Raw genomic sequence first — 23,688 nt, 5'->3', positions numbered from 1 at the left:
AGAAATAATTAGGAGGTAGATTCAGTAGGACTTGGTATTCATTGGATTGGGGGTAGGAGAAGGGATAGTATAGAATGTTGCCCAAATTCTAGGCTGGGACAAATTGTTCACTGAAATAGGTTACATTTGGAGACATAATTTACGTGGGGATGGAGAGAGAGGGAAGATGAGTTGAGGAAGGGGAGGTAGTGAATAGGACATTCTTTGGAAAGAATTGCTGTGAAGGGAAAAAGAGGGGACCCTAAATTAGGTGTCCAGGGTTTTTCAAAGATGAGAGAGGCTTGCCCGTGTTTAAATGTAATGTGAAGTTATCATTGATGAGGGAGAATATGAAAATACAGCAGAGAGACTATTTGAGATGTCAAAATCCCTGATAAAGTCCGAACCTGGTATATTTTTTAATTGGTCTGCTCTCTGGTTTATTTTAAGGAACAAACTATAGAAACATAAGGTCAGTGATTTTAATAATGTAGAATAGCTCTTACAGCTGTGCACAATTTCAATAATAAGAGAAAGGGGACACTATCAGAATTTCATCCAGTCAATAAACTGTTCACTGGTTTCTATGTGGCATATATTAATCTGGTACAGTAAGTGGAAGAATAGTCTTGTAACTATCATTCTTAATTATACGGGTTGCTTATGTTTTCTTTGGAAACTTTGGAATAACTTTTTTCTGATATAACTGCTTACTACTTGACTTGATTTATGTTATTTTGCTAAGGTTACCAGTACTGATTGTTAAAAATGATAGTAAAGTAAAAATTCACAATCATATCTATTTTTATCTTTATAGTAACGAATGAGGGAAGAGATTTCTGTCTAATCTTATATCTGCTTATTTGACTAATGATCATTTATTTGTATCTATCTCCTCTATTAATGAGGCTAAAAAAATAGGTAGTATATTGATGTTGTGATGTCCTCAGGTGAGTGGTTGAAACTCATTCTGGAGGTAGTATAAAATTTAAAGTAGATACTTTCTCTTTTAGGTTTTACCCTTGTGATTTGCCCATTGATCTCTCTTATGGAAGACCAGTTAATGGTTTTAAAACAATTAGGAATTTCAGCTACAATGTTAAATGCTTCTAGTCCTAAGGTATGCTTCTGTGTTGTTTTTTTTTTTTGTTTTTTTTTTTTGTTTTTTAAGTTTATTTTGAGAGAGAGAGTGTGTGAATGCCTGTTTGGGAGAGGGGCGGAGAGAGAATCTCAAGCAGGCTCCATGCTCTTAGCACAGAGTCTGAAGTGGGGCTCAATCCCGTGAAAAAAAATCATGACCTGAGCTGAAACCAAGAGTTGGATGCTTAACCAAGTGAGCCACCTAGGCACGCCCTTTTTTTAAAATTCAAACTCTTCACTAAAGTAGGAGCCTTGGTTACAATTGAATTGGTTATAAAATTATAAGCTAATAACTATATCAAGAGTTACAAAGTACTGTTGATGGGCCAGTTCTAGTCTACTACCTATTTTTATATGGTCTGTAAGCTAAGAATGGTTTTTACATTTATATTTATATATTTTAATTTAATTTGGTTTATTTGAGAGAGAGAGAGAGCATGAGCAAGGGAGGGGCACAGGGAGAGACAGAGAGAATCTTAGGCAGTCTCCACACTTAGCATGGAGCCTGACACAGGGCTTGATTCCACAGCCCTGGGGGTCATGACCTGGGCTGAAATCAAGAGTTGGATGCCCAACCAACTGAACCACCCAGGTGCCCTGGTTTTTATATTTTTAAATGGTTAAAAAAAAGTTAAAAGAATAACACTTTGTGAAGTGTGAAAATTATAAGGAAGTCTGTAAAGTTTTATTGGAACACAACAGTGCTCGTTCATTTATGTGTTTTCACACAATAATGGCAAAATAGTTGTGATAGATACTGTATGGCCCACAAAACCTAATAATATCTACTATCTGGCACTTTACAGTAAACATCAGCTGAGCTGTTCTATAGTATCTATTAGAAAATAGTAAATAAGAATTCCTAATTATACAATATTATTAAATATAAATGGTGCACTACTAACAAGATAACCTGTCCCTATGGAATCTTTTTGGTTTCGGAATGGACTCTCTTACTTTCATCTGTTGAATGAGCATTTCCCAACTATTCTTTTTTAAAAAGGATGTTATTGAAATTTTTTAAAGTGCAGAAAAGTAGAGAGAATCATAATAAAACTGTAAGTACCTATTAACCACCTTTAACATTTATCAACATATGACCAATCCTTTTTCAATTATATACCTGGAATTTTCCCTGCCTCCTCCCCTTGGTTTATTTATTTGAAACAGTTCCCAGATATCATATCATTTTAGTTGTAACTCCTTTAATATATATCAGAAAAAAAATAATTGCAATGGCATTATCATACCTAAAACAATTTAATATTGATTCATTAAAATCATCAAGTAAATGGGTGTCTGTGTGACTCGGTTAAGTGTCTGACTTCGGCTCAGGTTATGATCTCAGGGTTTGTGGGTTCGAGACTGCCATCGGGCTCTGTGCTGACAGTGTGGACCTTCTTTGGATCCTTGGTCTCCCTTTCTCTGCCCTTGCCCTGCTCGTTCTCTCTCTCTCTCTCTCTCTCTCTCTCTCTCTCTTTCAAAAATTAAAACATTAAAAAATATTCACATTTTGGGGCACCTGGGTGGCTCTGTTGGGCATCTGACTTTGGCTCCGGTCATGATCTCACAGTTCTTGGGTTCGAACCCCGTGTTGGGCTCTGTGCTGACAACTCAGAGCCTGGAGCCTGCTTCGGATTCTGTGTGTCCTTTTCTCTCTGCCCCTGCCCCATTTGCTCTCTGTCTGTCTCTCTCTCTCAAGAATAAACAAACAACAAAACAAATTCACATTCCTTTGTCTCATCAAATCTTACTTTTCTTTTTTAAAATCACGGTCCAGAATAAATTTATGCATTATGTTGTATTTTGTTGATCTCTCTGTAGATTCCCCTTATTTCTTATTTGTTTCCCCATGCAAATTTAATTTTTTTATTGAAACTAGGGTCTTTTTCTAGTTTGCTACATTCTGGTTTTTCTGATAACCTTCTTGTGATATTGTTTAGCTTGTTATTTTTAGTTAGACTTAAAAGCGTGACTGTATTTGGTCTTTTCTTTTTCAAGACTTTATTCCCCATGGCATAAGTAGGAGGTACATCATAACCTGGTTATTTTGTGTGATGTTAAGTTTGGTCAGTGGGTTCAGGTGATAACTGCTTGTTCTGTTATTATCAAGTTCTTTGTCCCCTTTTCATCTATTGGCTTTAAAGCCACTGATGATTATTGCCTGCCTTTAAGTAACAGCTCTAATTAGGGGCTTACAAAGTGGTGATTTCTCCTTCTATCACTCCTTCTTTTATTAGCTAGGCATTTTCTATAAAGAACTTTTTCCTTATAAACCTTTGCAGGTTGAGAATTGTTTCCCATTCTTTCCCAGTTGTCAGAGAGTTGTTTTCTTAGCATTCTCCAAAGGTGGTCAATAAGATCTTTTTTTTTTTTTTTTAAGTATCATTATAAACTTACGAGTATCTAGCGTATTTGATAGATCTTAATCCATATTATTGTTTTTTGTGCTGAAATAGCCCCATCTTTGAGCAGTGAGCATCTCTTCAAGTTGGCTCCTGAATCTTTTTTCTTCATCCCATAGTTTTTGACTCCTTGCTTTTTTGTGAAGTTACTCCATGCTCAGTTTGCATATTTCCTCTCAGACCTGGCATCAGCCATATCTCCAGGTAGCCCTGGTTCCTTGGTTTTTCCCATCTATTTCTATTTTATTGAAACTGTCATGTCCTAACTGCTCTCTTATTCAATGGGTGAATGTGGAGAACATTGCTTTCTAATACTGTACTTCTTTAACACTGAAAAAGAGTAATAATTTGAACTGTATCACGACTGAATAGAGAGAAAATAAAGAGAAGGGATATGTCAAGTCCAAATTTCTGTTTGCTTTCACTAGCACTTCATAGGATGTGAATACAAATCTTTTTAACCTTGCTGCTCCACTTTGCCAGAAATTCTGGTGGTTTTTTTTTTTCTTTTTTAACTCCTCCATTTCTGAGGAAATAGCCTTATGTTTGCTCCCCTAAGATTTCTGAGACATTTAGGACCAGTTGAAATGTTTAATGTACTTTAGTCATTCCTTAAGAAACTTAAGCATATCTTGAGGAATTAGCAAATGGTTTTGCTGGGATACTGAAAGCAGTTTGGACTTTGTCCATCACGTTCACCATTGTTTCTTTACACTTCTTTTGGTCCTAATTAGGTTAGAAGGAAAAATATGACACCTAATGTGCTAAATATTTTATGAAATAGAGCACTAAGAACCTAATAACTGTGAGCTTTTAGGATTTATTTTTTATTATATATAAGTATATATTTTATTTTATAAAATCATAATTCAATGAATAAGATACTTTATAAAACCTAAAGAGATTGCGTAGATTTGATAGCATCATTAAAGTACCTAATAAAGAATAGATTTTGTTCAGATACATGAAGAGATCACAAATACAATGTTAAAATTAATAAAACCCAACTTTATAACCATCCCTATTGCATTTAACTCATATTTTGGCATTTATATGAACAACTTAGAATTATGTCTTCATAGAGTAAATGCCTATTGGAGTGTTTTCATTTTTACTTTTCTCTTTTTTGTCAAATGAGATTATTCTTTTATCAATATTTGGTTATAAGTAAATAACTAAAATGCTATTTACAGCTGCCCTGAAGTTTAGTACTGGGACATGGTCACAATTTTAATGAACTCAACATCTGCTAAAACAGTTTAAGGCTGTTGCTTTGAGTAATGAGCATCTTAATTTACTGCTTAGCATCCCCACTGGCTAGCTCAGTTCCGTCATTATGTCTGTTTCTCCTTCCAACAGGAGCATGTGAAATGGGTTCATGCTGAAATGGTAAATAAAAATTCCAAGCTAAAGCTAATTTATGTGACTCCAGAGAAAATTGCAAAAAGCAAAATGTTCATGTCAAGACTAGAGAAAGCCTATGAAGCGAGGAGATTTACCCGAATTGCTGTGGATGAAGTTCACTGCTGTAGCCACTGGGGACATGATTTCAGACCTGGTATGTATGATGTGTCTAGAAAACTCCTTGATTCTAGGGACTGTTTTCTTATATGATGGAAATCCCTGCTTCCATTAAAATTATTTTCTCAGCCAGTTATTACTCATTTTCTCTTGCCTTAACTTACGGGGAACCAAGAGGCAGAATTTTAATCTCTACTCCCGCCATGGTAGTGCTTAGTCTGATTGCCTTTATCCCTTGAAATGTATGTTTCTTAAACATTATTCTCTCCCATCTTTAGCCATAAAGATTTACTGACATCCAGGTTCTCTCTCACATCTGTTGAGGAATTAGGGTCTCCTTCAAGGTCGTCTTCAGGGTCTTTGGCATCCACTTCCAGATCTACACTCAGCTAACACCTCGGGGTTAAAGTTCTGTGGGATATTTGAGTAACCTGTTTCTTTACTTCTCCAGCTTAATCCTACATGGCCAGAAGCAGATCACTCAGACTTATTCTGTGCAAGACAGTCTTAGATTTAAAAAGTCCTGCTCGTGATTTCAACCTCATTTCTTTCTGAACCTGCTTTCACACTCATATGGCTCCCCTGGGGTCCTCTTTAATCCGTCCTTATATTTGCCCATCGCTCTAGGCCCCACCTGATGGCCACTGTTTCCTGCTTCCAGACTCTTCTGTTGCCACTTTTCTGTTGTGTTTCTCGTGGATTGATGTCTCCAGCTTCATTCTCTTAAGATTGCCTTGGCTATTGGGGGCCTTTTGTGGTTCCATACAAATTTTAAGATTGTTGTTTCTAGTTCTGTGAAAAATGCCATTGGAATCTTGATAGGGATTGCATTGAATCTGTAGGTTGCTCAGGGTGTATGGACATTTTAATGGTGTTAAGTCTTCCTGTTCATAGACACAAAATATGTTTCCATTTATTTGTGTTCTCTTCAATTTCTTTTATCAATGTCTTCTAGTTTTCAGGTATATAGATCTTTTACCTCCTTGGGTAAATTTATCCCTCAGCATTTTATTCTTCTTGATGCAATTGTAAATGGAATTGTTTCCTTTCTTTTCTTTTTTTTTTTTAATGTTTATTTATTTGAGAGAGAGAGCATGCATAAGCAGGGAGGGGCAGAGAGAGAAGGCGAGAGAGAATCCCAAGGAGGCTTCATGCTGCCAGCACAGAGCCCAATGTGGGCTTGATCTCACAACCGTGAGATCATGACCTGAGCCTAAATCAAGAGTCAGATGCTTAACTGACTAAGCCACCCAGTCATCCCTCTTTTTTTTTTTTTTTTTTTTAATATTTACTTTGAGAGACAGTGTGAACGGGGGAGAGGCAGAGAAGTGGAGAGAGAATCCCAAACAGGCTCCATGCTGTCAGTGCACAGCCCGATGTGGAGCTCTATCTCACGAACTGCAAGATAATGACTTGAGCCAAAATCAAGAGACAGATGTTTAACTGACTGAGCCACCCAGGTACACATGGAATTGTTTTCTTAATTTCTCTAATAGTCTATTAATAGTATATAGAAACACAACTTATTTTTGTGTATTCATTTTGTGTTTTGCAAACTTTCTTTAAATAGTGACAGTTTTACTTATTCTCTTTTAATTTGGATACTGTTTATTCTTTTTCTTGCCTAACTTCTCTGGCTAGGACTTCTAATACTGTGTTGGATAAGAGTAGTGAGAGTGGGTATCCTTGTCTTGTTCCTGAGCGAGAAGAAAAGGTTGGAACTAATAAGCTTGAGAGGAGGGTCTTTGTGGAGCTGAAACTCAGACCTCTGAGGAGGCACAGCTACCTGGTGCTGGAGCCTCTTAATGGAGGCAGAGGTGAGGTGGACCTGTGATGAAGCTGGTTCTTCAAAGTTTGGAAAAACTGTATTTGGCTGCTACTACAAAGAGACAGTGCTGGTATAGGGATGAAGAAGCCTTGCTGGGTGACATTCTTGAGAACACAGGCAAGCCCACAGGAAGCAAAAAGGAAGGAGCAAGACCCTAATTCTTCCCTTAGCCTTGTAGTCTAGGGCCAGCTGGCAAAGCAGAAAGGTAGTGTGCACATTCCCTGCATCAGCACTGCAAACAGTGTATCAAAACGTGGAGTTGGAGTTGTTAACAAATAATGTAATAGCTAGTCCATCATCCTTGGTTTATCCTACTTCTTTTTTTTTTTTTTTAATTTTTTAATTATTTTTGAGAGTGAGAGAGACAGAGCATGAATGGGGGAGGGGCAGAGCGAGAGGCAGACACAGAATCAGAAGTAGGCTCCAGACTCTGAGCTGTCAGCACAGGGCCCGATGTGGGGCTCGAACTCACGGACTGCAAGATCATGACCTGAGACGAAGCTGGACGCTCAACCGAGTGAGCCACCCAGGCGCCCCGGTTTATCCTACTTCTGCAGATCCAGTCCATCACCAAGTCCTGTCCACTCTGCCTCTAAAGTGAATCTCAAGTTTGTCCTCTTCTCTTTGTCCTGCTGCCTCTTAGGTACACCTGGGCTCCTTTCCCCTGACCTACTACAATGATTCCCTAACTAGTCTGTGATTCCAGTCTTACCCTTTTACAGTTCATTCTTCATACAGCAACCAAAGTGATCTTTTCTAAGTATAAATCAAATCCTGTTACTTCCCTTCCTAAACTACCCAGCAGATTCTCTTTGTACTTAGAATAAATTCCATATTCCTGACCGAGGTCCATAAGGTGACATGTGGTCTGTCCTTTGTTTACCTCTCTCCGATTTCCTATTCTTCCTCCCTCCCTCGTTATACTTCCATTACACTGGGCTTACCACTCCGAGCCCTTCTCACTCTCTGATAATAACATATTTATTGGTTTACTTTTTGTTTTGTATGGTTCTTTGCTTAAATCGTTCCATTTGCAAAACGGCTTTTGCATTGAACTGAACATTCAGTTCCTGAAGACACGCTTGGCACAAATGGATGAATCTTGGGCTCTTTCCCTCCCCTTCTCTCCCCTTTTCCCCACCCCGCATCCCCCAGAGCCCATATCCCAATAGTTACCAGGACCTATCGGGCTTTGGTTCTTGGGTTTGTATTCAGTCTTTTCTTTCTGCTCTATCCTCAGTGTCATGCCTTGTTTCCTATTCTTAGTGGGTTTCTGGTTTGCTGCTGCCATCTCTTGACTGATCTCCATTTCTTTATGTTTTGTCTCTTCCAGCCCATACCTTGCACTACTGCCAAAAGATGAGTCTATTTATATCCCTTTTATGCTTCAAAAATTTCCTATAGGATAAAGTCCTAGTTCTTAGAATCAACTATATTGTTCCCAGTCTTACTTAAACCTGCCTTCCTATACTCTTCAGTGTAACAGTATCAGTTAAGGTGCAGGCAGGAAAGCAGAGCCATCGTGAATGGTAGGTGATCAGGGATTTACTTTAGGAAGCAGACCCTGCACAACTGTATGAAGAGCAGGGAAAGAGAAGGTGTGAAGGAGGTGGAGGATGGTCCCTGATTTCCTGAAGCCCTGGTGTGGGAGGACCAACTGGAGCTTGTAGGGAGGTCTGCAACTGGCATGGCTGGGGCCAGAGGGTACACAGACAGGAAGCTTGTGAGAGGTCTCTGGTAAGCTCTCTCTGAGTAGCTGTCAGCTCTGTGAGCCTGCTGCCTGCCAGGCATCCAGTGGGGACTGGTGATGGGTAAGACCTACAGTTGGGAATAAGAGCTGAAGGAGGAGTGGAGAAAAACTAGGACAAGTTAGAACTGGCTGGGCCCCTCTGCATCTATCTGTCCTTCATCTTATCTGCCTGGAAAGATCTTCAGAGAGTAATGGCAACTGGTTCACTTCTGCCTGCCACACCTTGTACACGTTTGTTCCTTTTTTGGTCTAGTTCTAGCGTGGATCCATACAGGGAATGTGGTTACCAGCTTACTGGAGTTGACAGTAATACATCCAGCTCGACACCCTGTGGGTTTGTCTGACTGACCTGCTTGCTGTTTTTGGAATATGCTAAGTAATTTCATGCCAGTGTATTTGCGGTGTAAGTGCTGTTTTCTCTGCCTGGTGTTTTCTTCTACCCTTCCTAGTAACTTCTGCTTGTCTTCAAGACCCAACTCACATGTTACCTCCTTGAAACCATGACTTCCCCAGCAGTGACCTTCTCCTCTGTTTTCATAGTCCTCTAGCTTTGCAGTTAGCAGTTTCTACCACAGTTCTCTTCTACTTTCTGCAAAGAGTTAATTACATAAGGACAACTTACCTAGTTATTTAAGCGTTGATGACAAATATGAGCCCAGAATGGTTTCCTGGAAATACATTCTATAAAAACTAGTGCCCTCACCAAAATTTTTCTGGTCTGAATTTGCCACACTTGCATGATAGTGTTGGTAGAAGGAGTTTGCCTGATGGCCTCTTTTATCTCTTGTTTGTTGTGAGAGATTCACACACTGTGGCCACTCCCACTGCCTCATAAATCCACTGGTCAGAGGTTGTAGACCAGTGCACAGCTTACTGGAAATGTGTTGGTTTTCTCTCTTCAACAGGGAGTTCCACCTGTGGCCAAGAACAGAGTTTCTGAAGAGCCAGGGAAAAGTATCCTACAGCCTGCCTACTCAGAAAGGCCAGGCAGCACATGCTAAATATATACTGCTTACATGTAGAAAGTGGGCCACTTTGTATGTTTTCTTTTCCAGATTACAAGGCACTGGGTATCTTGAAGCGGCAGTTCCCTAACACGGCCTTAATCGGGCTGACGGCAACCGCAACTAGCCATGTTTTGAAGGATGCCCAGAAAATACTGTGTGTGGAAAAGTGTTTTACTTTCACAGCTTCTTTTAATCGGCCAAATCTTTATTATGAGGTGTGTAACTTTTATGTCAACGTATTACTTTCATGAAGGATTACAGCAGAGGTTACCTTTTCATTATGTTTATAAGTAACAGGTAACTCTGTTTAAAAGTTTTTAAAATGAGGAAGTGATGAGAAGCATATTCATTGATTTGTGCTTTCTTCTGTATCTCTTTTGCTGCATAATCCTTTGCTGGGTTAAATAAGAGACATTGCCTTGTGAAGTTGATGCACATTATTGTGCAAGGATGGAGGGAAGATTGATGCCAAGGACCCTAACTACATCTCTATTGAAGTTAATTACAAAATAGTTCAAAATTAATATACCATTTGCTAATACTCTATTCAGATTATGTGACATGTTTTTTCTTTCTGATTTCCTGAATGTGTGTGTGTGTGTGTGTGTGTGTGTGTGTGTGTGTGTGTATTATATCCTTTTAAGAATAGATAATATTTTTCTGAGTCTCCATTCAAGTTATTTATGCCATGGTTTATGTTTTTATAAAAGTAGCATCAAAAAATAAAAAGGTCTCCATCTTTACAAGTTCACTGCTTCTGTGCCTTCTTATTCCTGGCACATTCAAAACCAAGGATCAAGAAGAGCCTGGGAGGTGGCAGGGTCAGGAGAGGTGAATGAAAGACCAAGGAAAAGGCACTATGCCTATAAAAGATTCGCACCCTGAAAGTTGTAAGTCAATGTTTACATGGATGGTACTCATTAATTTACTTTGTAATAAGTTAGCTTTCTCTTAGATTCGGCAGAAGCCCTCCAACACTGAAGATTTTATCGAGGATATTGTAAAGCTCATCAATGGGAGATACAAAGGGCAATCAGGTAATACAAAAACAACTTTGAAGACTGAGAGAAAAGTTTCAAAAAGTAATATCATACTGATCTACTGATGAATGATTAGCTACCAAAAATATTAGTGCATGGCAGAAGATATTTGAAAATGTTATGTTAAAATTAATTTGCTTGGTGGGGGCGCCTGGGTAGTTCAGTTGGTTAAGCGTCCAACTTTGGCTCAGGTCATGATCTCATGGTTTGCAAGTTTGAGCCCTGCGTTGGGCTCTGTGCTGATCGCTCAGAGCTTGGAGCCTGCTTTGGATTCTGTGTCTCCCTCTTTCTCTGCACTGCACCCCCCCCCCCCCCCCCACCGCCACTCATGTTCTGTTTCTCTCTCAAAAATAAACATTAAAAAAATTAAAAAAAAATTAATTTGCTTGGTGATCTTAGAAATTGGGTGTGTCATTTACTAATGGGATGGATTATAAGAGTCATAAAACTATTATTTTTGTTTATTTGCACCTAATTGCTTTAAGTAGTCATTAGTGGACCTAATGGCATAATGCTAATTATCAACAGCACATTTAGTTAATTATCCACTGTGTATTAGAAGGTTAAGCACTGACTTTCTGAATGGATGTAAAATAGTCCTTGATAGCAAAGGACAATTAAAGAATAAATAGTACACATTGAGTGAGGTATCTGTAGATGGAGTTGAGATTATTTCTGTTTCCTGGATTAATGCACAGATGAGCATTACTGAAGCACAGAGTTTGTGTAAAGGTAGCATTTCAAAGCTGTTCTACAGATTTTCGGGAGACATTAATGAGTACCCAGGGTAAAAGGAGCTCCAGGGTCAAATAAGTTTGAGAAAAGCTGCAGCTATTTATCCTCTTGGAGCTTCATGGGGTATACCAGCACATTAGAGGTTCTGGCCAGTGCTGCAAATAAAGAGAGAAACCTGTTCAATGCAGTGGTTCCCAAACTCCTTTGCACATGAAACTTTTCACATCATACTTGAGAGAAAAAAGAGGTAATGGGAACCAAAACTCATGGCCCAGGGCTTATTTCTGTTTTAGAGCAAGCTGCTGATCAAATCTTGAATTATATCAGAAAGTCATTATGTGTTCAAGACCTTGACATTTTTTCCTAAATCTTTTTCCCTCATGCGTTTTGTTAATCAGTATCTTGAATATGTGTGTATATATATCTAACAATTGGACATATTTTATTACAGGAATCATATATTGCTTTTCTCAGAAAGACTCTGAGCAAGTTACAGTTAGTTTACAGAAACTGGGAATTCAGGCAGGTGCATACCATGCCAATATGGAACCAGAGGATAAGACCAAGGTTCATAGAAGATGGTCAGCCAATGAAATTCAGGTTAAGTATATATCTTCAACAGCATCCTCATTAACATTTAAAAATATTTTAAGTTTATATAATTAACATAAAATGTTAAAACATTTTAGGTAGTGGTGGCCACGGTTGCATTTGGTATGGGAATTGATAAACCAGATGTGAGATTTGTTATCCATCATTCAATGAGTAAATCTATTGAAAATTATTACCAAGAGAGTGGACGTGCAGGTATGTGTAACTTCTAACCAGAGGGAACTTTTAACAAAGCTTTTCCAGAAAACACATTATATATGTTTAATAATTCTGTATTTTAAATCTTTAGTAGCTAGTATTTTTTAGAACAATGAGGTCGTTTTTACAGTTTTATACTTTTTTGGTACTTATGCATTTGTATGCTTATTTTACTTGGAGTGTTATGAATTGTTTCCTATGTTTTCTAAGATAATTTGATGTCTATCTTTAACTTCTGGATTTTTAATTAGTGGCTTCAAATTGATAACTTCAATAATTATATTATTTATGCACATATTTTTTTTTACTAATAAAGCTGATTGTTGATAGCTCTCATTAGTTGGTTTTTCTTTTTATAATTTCAGGGCAGCTGTTACAAATTAACTTGCACATATCTGAAATTTCTAGATGTGATATATTTAGACTGTGAAGCATTGCCAGCTAATTTTACATATATTATTTTTGCATATTTTGAAATTTTCAAGTAATTATGCAATCTCAAGACTTCTCACACTACAGGTCGAGATGACATGAGGGCGGACTGTATTTTGTATTATGGCTTTGGAGATATATTCAGAATAAGTTCAATGGTGGTGATGGAAAATGTGGGACAACAGAAGCTTTATGAGATGGTGTCATACTGTCAAAACATAAGCAAGTAAGCCACATACCTTTTTATAACTTGTCATTTAAAAATAAGCACAACATGAAAGTCTGGGAAATTACTTTGGATACTTGCTCAGTAAGTAAATACACTGGTAGAATATCAAGTACAAACCTGTAAAAGCAAATGTCTAAAGGGTGGGAACCAGTACGTGAACCCTCAGGATCTGCCTTAATTCCAAAAAATGTATTCTCTCTCTCTATTTGATAATCCTCCAAAACTTTCATTGGAGTTTTTTTTTTTTTTTCTTTAAGTAAAACAAGTATACTGAGATGCTGATTTTCTTTCAATTGAAGAATAATTGAAGTACGATATTGTATTCGTTTCAGGAGTACAACATAGTGATTCACTATTCTCATATATCACAAAATGGTCACCACAATAAGTCTAGTTACCCTCTGTCACCCTACAGAGTTGGTACAATATTATGGACTATACATTACATCCCCCTGTCATCTCTATTTTATTTATAACTAGAAGATTGTACCTCTTAATCCCCTTCATGTGTTTCATCCATCCCCACTTTTATTGAAAATTTTGATACACATTCACAGTGAGTTCAAGCCTTTTCTCTCTGGCACTGACATACAGCTACATGCTTTACCAGTTGTGAAAAGGTATTTATGATAGGCATTTTGAGAGCTGAGCTCTGTAACATGTACCATCTTACCAGCTGATGGGTTGATGAAATAATTGAGAGCAGGGTTAAGTTTCTCCTTACTAAATAAAATTTAAATCTAGGATGGTTTTAGTTAGAACATATAGTTCCTTGGTGGCTTTTCAGTATTAGTCATCTTTGTACTCTTATTGCCCATCATGTAAAATGGACTCAAAATTTTTGAACTGATAAGCAGCTATCGAACAGTGACAGAAAACGTCATTTCTTCCTGTAGGTGGTACAATAATCTAGTTAAAGAAGTAAGAAAATGAAAATTTTCTTAGATATCCAATAGATATCAAGAAGCATATTTGGGGGTTTAGAGTCAAATACAAGAAACTACTAAGATACAAGAAACTGCTTTGCTATCAGGAAGATTCTTTTAATAGTTCCCAAATATTGAATCTCAAGGGAATCTCAGACAACTTCTGAAAGCAGTGTTTATCAAGTATATATGGAAAAAATATGTGATAGGCAGAATAGTCTCCCAAAGATGTCTACATTCAAATCCCTGGCAACTGTAAATTAACCTTCCATGGCAAAAAGGAATTAAGACTGCAAATGGAATTAAGGTTGCTAATGAGCTGACCTTAAAATAGGGATAGAACTCTGGGTTGTTTGTGTGGATCCAGTATAATTATAAGGGTACTTAAGTGTGGAATGAAGCAAGAAAGGTTAGAATGATATTCATTGGCTTTGGAGATGGAGGAAAGTGGGGCATGAGCCAAGGAATTCAGGCAGTCTCTAGGAATCAGAAAGGACAAGGAAACAGATTCTCCCCTAAAGCCTCCAGAAGAAATCCATCCCTGCTGATACTCTGATTTTAAGCCAATAAAACCCATATCAGACTTCTCATGTATAGAAATGTAAGACAATAAATTTGTGTTAAGCCACTAGATTTGTGGTAATGTTATGACAGCAACAGGAAACTAATATATAACTCTGTTTTGAAATAGGGATTCTTGGGGTGCCTGGGTGGTTCAGTCAGTTAAGTGTCTGACTTCAGCTCAGATCATGACCTCACGGTTCAGGGGTTTAAGCCCCGCATCAGGCTCTGCGATGACAGCTCAGAGCCTGGAGCCTGCTTCGGATTCTGTGTCTCCCTCTCTTTCTGCCTCTCCCCCATTCGCACTCTGTCTTCCTCTCAAAAATAAATAAACATTAAAAAAATAAATTAATTAAAAAAGAAATAGGAATTCTTAAAACTTACTAGGTCATTTAATAATGTATATATCAATGTGTTTGCAGGTGTCGCCGTGTATTGATAGCTCAACATTTTGATGAAGTATGGAATTCAGAAGCATGCAACAGAATGTGTGATAACTGTTGTAAAGACATTTGTGAGTTCACTTTTTTTTTTTAATTTTTTAATTTTTTAAAGTTTATTTTGAGAGAGACAGAGCATGAGCAGGGGAGGGGCAGAGAGAGAGCAAGAATCCCAAGCAGGCTGTATAGAGTCAGCATAGAGCCCGGCATGGGGTTTGATCTCACAAAACTGTGAGATCATGACCTGAGCTGAAATCAAGAGTCTGATGTTTAACCGACTGAGCTACCCAGGCGCCCCTGAGTTCACTGTCTATTGAAGTATAGTTGACCCATAATGTTATATTAGTTTCAAGTATATGGCATAGAAATTCGATAAGTCTATATATTGTGCTGTGCCAGGTACCAGTGTAGCTACCATCTGTCACCATGCAATGCTATTACAGTTCCATTGACTATATTCTCTGTACTGTACCTTTCATCCCCATGACTTATTCATTCCATAACTGGAAACTTGTACTCCCACTCCCCTTCACCCATTTTCCCCATCCCTCTACCTCCTTCCCCTCTGGCAAACATCATTTTGTTTTCTATATTTATGGGTCAGTTTTTGCTTTCTGCTTATTCCTTTATTTTTTAGATTCTACATATAAGTAAAATCCTATCGTATTTAACTTATTTCACTTAGCATAATACCCTCTCGATCCATTCATGTTTTTGCAAATGTCAAGATCTTTTAGATGGCTGAGTAATATTCCATTGTGTGTATATTCCATTGTGGTAATGGGCACTTGGCTTGCTACCATATCTTGGCTTTAAACATAGGATTACATCTGTCTTTTCAAATTAATGTTTTTGATTTTGGGGGCTAAATACTTGGTTGTAGAATTACTGGATCATGTGGTAGTTCCATTTTTAATTTTTTGAGGAAGCTCTATACTGTTTTCCACAGCGGCTACACCAGTTTGCATTGCCACCAACAATGCACAAGGTTCCCTTTTCTGTCCATACTTGCTAACACTTGTTTCTTATGTTGTTGATTTTGGCCATTCTGACAGGTGTGGGGTGATATTGTGGTTTGATCACTGTGGGTTTGATTTGCATTTCCCTAATGATTAGTGAGCATCTTTTCATGTGTCTCTTGACTATTTGTAGGTCTTCTTTGGGAGAATGTCTATTCAGGTCTTCTCATTTTTTAATTGGATTATTTTTTTGGTGTTGAGTTGTATAAGTTCTTTGTATATTTTGGATACTAACCCTTTATCGACTATATCATTTGCAAGTATCTTCTCCGATTCAGTAGGTTGTCTTTCAGTTTTGTCGATGATTTTCTTCACTGTGCAAAGCTTTTTATTTTGTTGTGGTCCCAATAATTGTGCTTTTGTGTCCCTTGCACGAGAAGACATAGCCAGAAAAATGTTGCTATGGCTGATGTTAAAGAAATTACTGTTTATGTTCTCTTCTGGCATTTTATGGTAACGGGTCTCACATTTAGGCCTTAAATCCATTTTTAGTTTGTTTTTGTGTATGCTGTAAGAAAGTGGTCCAGTTTTCCCAATACCACTTATTGAAGAGACTATTGTATATTCTTGCATCCTTTGTCATAGATTGACCATATATATAAGCATGGGTTTATTTCTGGCCTATTCTGTTCCATTGATCTGTTTTTGTGCCAGTACATTATATTTTTAATTTTTTTTCTTAATGTTTATTTATTTTTGACAGAGAGAGAGAGACAGAGACAGAGACAGAGCATGAGTTGGGGAGGGGCAGAGAGAGAGGGAGACCCAGAATTTGAAGCAGGGTCCAGGCTCTGAGCTGTCAGCACAGAGCCCAACGCAGGGCCTGAACTCACAGACTGCGAGATCATGACCTGAGCCGAAGTCGGACTCTCAACCGACTGAGACACCCAGGTGCCCCAACATTATTTTGATTATTACAAGTTTGTAGTGTATCTTGAAATCTGGGATTTGAAATCTAGCTTTATTCTTCTTTCTCAAGATTTCTCTGGCTATTTGAGGTCTTCATGGTCCCATACAAATTTTAGGATTATTTCTAGTTCTGTGAAAAATGCTCTTGGTATTTTCATAGAGATTACACTGAATCTGTAGATTGCTTTGTGTAGTAGGTATTTTACCAGTATTCTTCCAATCCATGAGCATTGAGCATCTTTCCATTTGCTTTTGTAATCTTCAATTTCTTTCATCAGTGTTTTGTAGTTTTCGGAGTACAGGGTCTTTCGCCTCCTTGGTTAAGTTTATTCCTGGGTATTTTATTATGTTCGGTGCAGTTGTAAATGGAATTGTGTTTTTAATTTATCTTTCTGCTACTTCGTTATTAGCATATAGAAATGTAGCTGATGTGTATTGTTTCCTGCAACTTTACTGAATTCATTTACTCTAATTGCTTGTAAATGCAGTTTTTAAGGTTTTCTATGTATAGTATTATGTCACCTGCAAATAGTGACATTTTAATTTATTCCTTACTAATATTGGTTTCTTTTTCTTGTCTGAATACTGTGGCTAGGGCTTCCAGTATTATGTTGAATGAAAGTGGTGAGAGTGGACATCCTTATCTTGCTCCTGACCTTAGAGGAAAAGCTCTCAGCTTTTCACAATTGAGTGTAATTTTAGCTCTAGATACTTCATGTATGGCCTTTGTTATGTTGAGGTATGTTTCCTTTAAATTTTTGTTGAGTTTTTGTCATGAACAGATGTTGAATTTTGTCAAATGCTTTTCCCACATCTATTGAAATCATCATATGGTTTTTACTCTACCTATTGTAAAAGAGTATCACATTGATTGATTTGCAAATATTGAGACATCCATGTATCCCCAGAATAAATTCCACTTCATCCTGGTGAATGATCCTTTTAATGTATTGCTGAATGTGGTTTGCTGATATTTTGTTGAGGATTTTTGCATCTATGTGCATTGCTGATAATGGCCTGTATACAGCTTTGTTTTTAGGTGTTGTCTTTGTCTGGCTTGGCATCAGGGTAATTCTGGCCTCATGGAATGTATTTGGAAGCTTTCCTTCCTCTTCTAGTTTTTGGTATAGTTTGAGAATAGGTATTAACTCCTTTTCATATGTTTGGTAGATTTCACCTGTGAGCCCATCTGGTCTTGGACCTTTGTTGATTGTTAAAAACGTTTTTGTTTTTGTTTACGTAGGATCCGTACTGAGTGTGGAGCCTAACACGCGGCTTGAACTCACAACCCTGAGATCAAGCCCTGGTCTGAGATCAAGAGCTGGACTCCTGAGCCAGCCAGGTTCCCCTGTTGGTAGTTTTTTTTTTAGTAATAAAAAACTTCCATATTATTACTAGTAATTGGTCTGTTCAGACTTCCATTTTCCCTTATTCACTTTTGGAAAATTGTACATTTCTAGGAATTTACCCATTTCTTCTAGGTTGTCCAATTTGTTGGCACATGATTTTTCATATTCTGTTACAGTCCTTTGTATGTGGTGTCAGTTACTTCACTTTCATTTTGGATTTTTTTTTTTTTTTTTTTTTTTTTTTTTGAGAGAATCTCAAGCAGGCTCCACACTGGGTGGAAGTCCTCTTTTGTTTTTTGTTGATGAGTGGTGGGGTTAAGGTTTAGCAATTTCGTTTATCTTTCCAAAGACCCAGTTCTTAGCTTACTTGATCTTTTTCTTTGTTTAGACTCTATTTCTGATTTGATCTTCATTATTTCCTTTCTTCTATTTACCTTGGGTTTTGTTCTTTTTCTAGTTCTTTTCTTTCTAGTTCCTTTAGGTATAAAGCTAGATTGTTTATGGAGATTTTTCTTGTCTTGAGGTAGTCGTTATAAATTTACCTCTTAAAACTGCTTTTGCTGTTTCCCAAAGATTTTGGGCAGTTGTGTTTTCATTTTCATTGTCTCCATGTATTTTTTAAATTTCTTCTTTCTTTGCTTACCTGTTGATTGGGTAGTATCATGTTGTTTAGCCTCCACATGTTTGTGTTTTTCTTGTGACTGATTTCTAGTTTCATGCTGTTGTGGTTGGAAAAGCTGCATGATATGATTTCCATCTTTTAAATTTCTCGAGTTATTTTTATTTTGTCCTCTAATATGATCTGTCCTAGAGATGTGTCCCATGTGCACTGTGTATTCTGTTTTTGGATGGAATGTTCTGTCTATATCTGTTATGTCCATCCAGTCCGTCATTCAAAGACAGTTTCCTTACTGACCGACTGCCTGGATGATCCATCCATTGATGTAAGTGGTGTGTTAAAGTTCCGTACCGTACCATTATTGTATTACTATCAGTTTCTCTCTTTGGTTATGTGTGTTTTATGTATTTCGATGCTCCTGTGTTGCGTGTGTAGATATGTACACTTGTTATATCTTGTTGGATTGGTACCGTTATCATTATGTAATACCCGTCTTTGACTCTTTTTACAGTCTTTGTTTTAAAGCATATTTTGTCTGATATGTGTACTGTTACTCTGGCTTTTCTTTTTGCTTCCACTTGCATGATGTTTTTCTATCTCTTCATTCTGAATCTACATGTATCTTTAGGCCTGAAGTTAGTGTCTTATAGGCAAGATATAGATGGGTCTTGTTTTTAAAATTTTTTTTTTTTTTAACATTTATTTATTTTTGAGACAGAGAGAGACAGAGCATGAGCAGGGGAAGGTCAGAGAGAGAGGGAGACACAGAATCCAAAACAGGCTCTAGGCTCTGAGCTGTCAGCCCAGAGCCCGATGCGGGGCTCGAACTCACGGACTGCGAGGTCATGACCTGAGCCGAAGTCGGACACCCAACCAACTGCGCCACCCAGGCGCCCCGGGTCTTGTTTTTTAAAAATCCATTCCACCACCCTGTATCTTTTGAGTGAAACATTTAGACCATTTACATTTAAAGTAATTATTGATAGCTAGGTACTTACTGCCATTTTGTTGATCGTTTTCTGGTTTCTGTAGTTCTCTGTTCTTTTCTTGCTCTCTTTGTTTGTGATTGATGACTTTCTGAGGTGTTATATTTGGCTTTCTATTTTATAATTTTTAAAATATTTTTTCACATCTTTTTGACTTTTTATTGTCTTATTTTTTTCAATCTCTATGCCGAACATGGGGTTTGAACTCACAACCCCAAGATCAAAAGTCTCACACTCTACCCACTGAGCCAGCCCAGCACCCCTAATTTTTAAATTTCTTTTTACTTTGAGTCAGCACAATGTTATATTTGTTTCAGATATACAACATAGTGATTCAACAACTATAAGTTATGCTGTGCCCATCACAAGTGTAGTTACTGTCACCATGCAACACTGTTACAGTACCATTGACTATATTCTGTATACTGTACTTTTTCCTTTTTTTTTTTTAACCTATTACAGGTTTTGTGTTTATGGTTATCATGAGGTTCATATGTAACATTCTAAGTATAAAGCAGTATATATGAATATATATGCATATATATTTATATATGAATATTATATATATATATTTATATATAATATATATATTTATATATGAATATTATATATAATATATATTTATATATAAATATATAGTAGTTACTGTCACCATGCAACACTGTTACAGTACCATTGACTATATTCTGTATACTGTACTTTTTCCTTTTTTTTTTTTTTAACCTATTACAGGTTTTGTGTTTATGGTTATCATGAGGTTCATATGTAACATTCTAAGTATAAAGCAGTATATATGAATATATATGCATATATATTTATATATGAATATTATATATAATATATATTATATATAATATATATATTTATATATGAATATTATATATAATATATATTTATATATAAACATAAATAAATGTATATATATTCATATATATTAACACCTATATATATTCATATATAATATGAAAGTTTACTCACTTGATATTGGCCAACAGATCCCTTGTTCTATCCTGATTTTAAAAAATTCTTTATTTTTGCTGTTTAGCTTTGAGTGCATTACCCTCTCTTCTAAATCACTGATCTGTTCTGTATCCATTAATCACTATTTGATTCCCTCTAATGAATTTTTCATTTCAGTTATTCTTCAACTCTGGTTGTTTATATTTTTCAGTTCTTTGTTGAAGTGCTGAGTTTTCCCATTCTTCAGTCCAGTGAGCATCTTTAAGATCATTACTTTAAGCTCTTCCATTAGGCATATTGCTCTTCTCTGTTTTATTGTTTTTGTGAGGTTTTGTCTTATCCTTTCATTTGGAGCATATTCCATTGTTACCCCATCTTGCTTGACATGGTGTTTGTTTCTATGAATTAGGCAGAACTGCTACTTTTCCCAAACTTGAAGGAATGCTCTTGGTGTGTGGTGGTCCTCTGTGTTGACTGAATATGCCTGGTGACTTTTGTTGGCTGGCTGGAGCTGTGGCTGGCATGGGCTGGGGGTTTCAGGGCACCCCATGGTGGGGCTGCCTTGGTGGGATGGCTAGAGCTTAAGTGGGTGTGGGCTGGGGCATTCCTGAGGCTCTTTGCAGAGACAGGTTGTCCTGGCAGGACAGCTGAAGCTGAAGTGGGTGTAGTCAGGAGTGGTTCTGGGGTTCTCCATGTAGAGGGCACCCTGGCAAGATGGCCGAAACTGAAGTGGGTGTAAGCTGGGGTGTTCTGGGATGTGCAGCAGGTGCTCTGGTTGTGGCAGGTGGAACTGAGGTGTATTGTTGGCTGGAGAGGTCCCTGGGTGCTTTGTGCAGGGGGCAACCTGGCAGGGCAGCTGGTAGTTGAAAGGGCATGGGCTGTGGCAGTTGTAGGGCTCTCTGAACAGATGGTTCCCTGGAAAGAAGCTGAAGTGGGTGCAAGCCAGGGTGTCCTGGCAGGGCAGGTGGAGCTGAAAATGGGCATCTACTGGGGTGCCTTAGAAAGCTTCCTGAAGCCAAAGCAGTGAGGGCCTAGAATGTTCCAAGGTGCTTTGTGCCTGCCTCAGTGTGGTGAGACAGGTGGAGCTGTAGTGAGCGTTGACCAGGACTTCCTGGTGTGCGCCACCATAGGGCTGTCTTGGTGGGACAGCTGGGGATGGTGTGGGTTAGGGGCCCAGGGCTCACTGAGGTGGTAGGTTGGTTAGGATGTCTGGACCCTGCTCTAATCTATGCTGTCAAGGTGGTGGGAGGGTGCATAAACTGTGACACATATTAGATCTTCCAACCCAGAGAGAGTTGTAGCAGCTCCCCTCCCATTTAGCAGGGTTCACGGCTAGTTCCTTTATATTCTAGTTGCTCTTTTCAGCTGTGGCTTTTATTTTCTGTGTCTAAGTGCAGACGAATCTGCTCCTGGTACATTACTATTCTCCTCACTGCAGTTTGCAGCATCAGGGGTGGGGTACCCTTGGATACCATGTCTCTCTTGGTGTTCTGTGTGGTCTTTAGTTCAGTCAGTCCTCAGTTCTTCAAGAGGAATTGCCTATAAATAGGTGTAGATTTGGTGCACCCAGTTCAGGATCTTACTAAGTTGCCATCTTGGATTGGAACACTCCCTAGTTCATTGTTTTTAAATCTTTGTAGGCTAACGTGTATAGCTAGGACTACATGGGGGCAATTATTAGACGCCAAAATGGATTAAGCAAGCTGTGACTAGCATTTTCTAGATTCAAAAGTAACAACTCAAAGTTTTAAAACAAAGGCAAAAGGAAAATTGGTATGTGAATGAATGTATTTTATGTTGCTATACTGAAGGCATGTTAAATGTTTAAATGAAGGGAAAAGCTTAAATTCTTCTAAATGCTACTGCTATTTGTAAGAAAAGGCTAGTCACTAAGTCACTAATTAGGAAGAGAATTTATTGTAAAGGAGAGATTACAGTCCAATCATTTTTGATCCAGTAATGCATAACTACTCGTAAGATACTAATTTACCAGTGTTTTGGTGTTGTATTTTAACTTTTCTCATCCTGTGTGTTGTGTCCAAAGAGCGGGAATAACCAGTTCCCCCTCACAGAGTTCTGATGCCTTGGTGGGTGAAGATCACTTTAGTCTTAACTTTGCAGCTAGATAACCTTGTTTATGAGTTAATTATACTGTTATACTGATCACATGAATAAGAGTCTGATACGTAAATCAGGGTGCTAGAATCAATAATTAGGAATATTTAACCAGGACGTTCTTGTCTCTAAATCAGTACCAAGGAAGCCATAGTTTTCAGAATATTGTTTAATGAGCACAAATTAGGTAAATACGATGAATAGACTGATTCTCTATAAATCTCTCAGGTCTGGCAGACACTTACTCCTAGAGCATACCCAAAGGCCTTCTGGTAACCAGCTGCTTTACATCACTGTAAATTAAACAATGCCTTTTATCCTTGCGCAGGGGCCATGCTAGTCTTCTCTGTATCATTCCAATTTTAGTACATGTGCTCCCGAAGCGAGCATGTAAATTCAACAATGTCTTATTGAGACTATAACTTAGGCTATTCCTCAAGTCTATCAGTAAACTAATTTTGGTTCAGAACAAAATAACACATCAGTGTTTAGGGTGGGTCATGTTGAGGATTCGTTTCAAACCAGTTTAACCACTTAGACTAGCTTGTCCTTGCTGTAATTTCTAGATCTCATTTGCCTGTCTCATTATAGCCTGTGAAGTAAAGAATGTAACAGCATACTGCAGAGATCTAATCAAGATTTTGAAGCAGGCAGAGGACCTGAATGAAAAGCTAACTCCACTGAAACTGATGGATTCTTGGATGGGAAAGGGGGCAGCAAAATTGAGAGTGGCAGGCGTTGCTCCTCCCCAACTTCCTCGTGAAGACCTGGAGAAAATTATTTCACACTTTCTTCTACAGCAGTATCTTAAGTATATACAGATCCATTTCTTGTCCTTTGGTGTTGTCTTTATGTTTCTCATAACTGCAACAAAGCAAGTGGTTTTCCAGTTGTCTCATGTGAAACTCTTTAATGCCATATAAAATTT

General features: G+C 37.8%; 1 protein-coding gene and 2 non-coding genes across 4 annotated transcripts in view; 1 reads left to right on the top strand and 2 right to left on the bottom strand.

Annotated features, from left to right (window-relative positions):
• The window catches only part of RECQL (RecQ like helicase), a 51,482-nt gene that overhangs the window by 26,084 nt on the left and 1,710 nt on the right, over positions 1-23,688 (top strand). For both annotated transcript variants that reach the window (XM_047866171.1, XM_047866172.1), the window contains 9 exons: positions 993-1,099; positions 4,884-5,082; positions 9,679-9,845; positions 10,586-10,667; positions 11,857-12,005; positions 12,095-12,212; positions 12,735-12,873; positions 14,786-14,877; positions 23,352-23,571. In XM_047866171.1, coding sequence (XP_047722127.1) covers positions 993-1,099; positions 4,884-5,082; positions 9,679-9,845; positions 10,586-10,667; positions 11,857-12,005; positions 12,095-12,212; positions 12,735-12,873; positions 14,786-14,877; positions 23,352-23,571 — 1,273 coding nt within the window. The remainder of the gene's footprint in view (positions 1-992; positions 1,100-4,883; positions 5,083-9,678; positions 9,846-10,585; positions 10,668-11,856; positions 12,006-12,094; positions 12,213-12,734; positions 12,874-14,785; positions 14,878-23,351; positions 23,572-23,688) is intronic.
• TRNAK-UUU (transfer RNA lysine (anticodon UUU)) lies at positions 19,871-19,943 on the bottom strand. Its single transcript has one exon. It is a non-coding gene; the product is annotated as a tRNA-Lys (tRNA).
• Positions 23,048-23,150, bottom strand: LOC125171396 (U6 spliceosomal RNA). Its single transcript, XR_007154312.1, has one exon. It is a non-coding gene; the product is annotated as a U6 spliceosomal RNA (small nuclear RNA).

Source organism: Prionailurus viverrinus, chromosome B4 (genome assembly GCF_022837055.1).
Source record: "Prionailurus viverrinus isolate Anna chromosome B4, UM_Priviv_1.0, whole genome shotgun sequence".
Taxonomy (NCBI): domain Eukaryota; kingdom Metazoa; phylum Chordata; class Mammalia; order Carnivora; family Felidae; genus Prionailurus; species Prionailurus viverrinus.
This window is presented reverse-complemented; position numbering and strand designations above follow the sequence as displayed.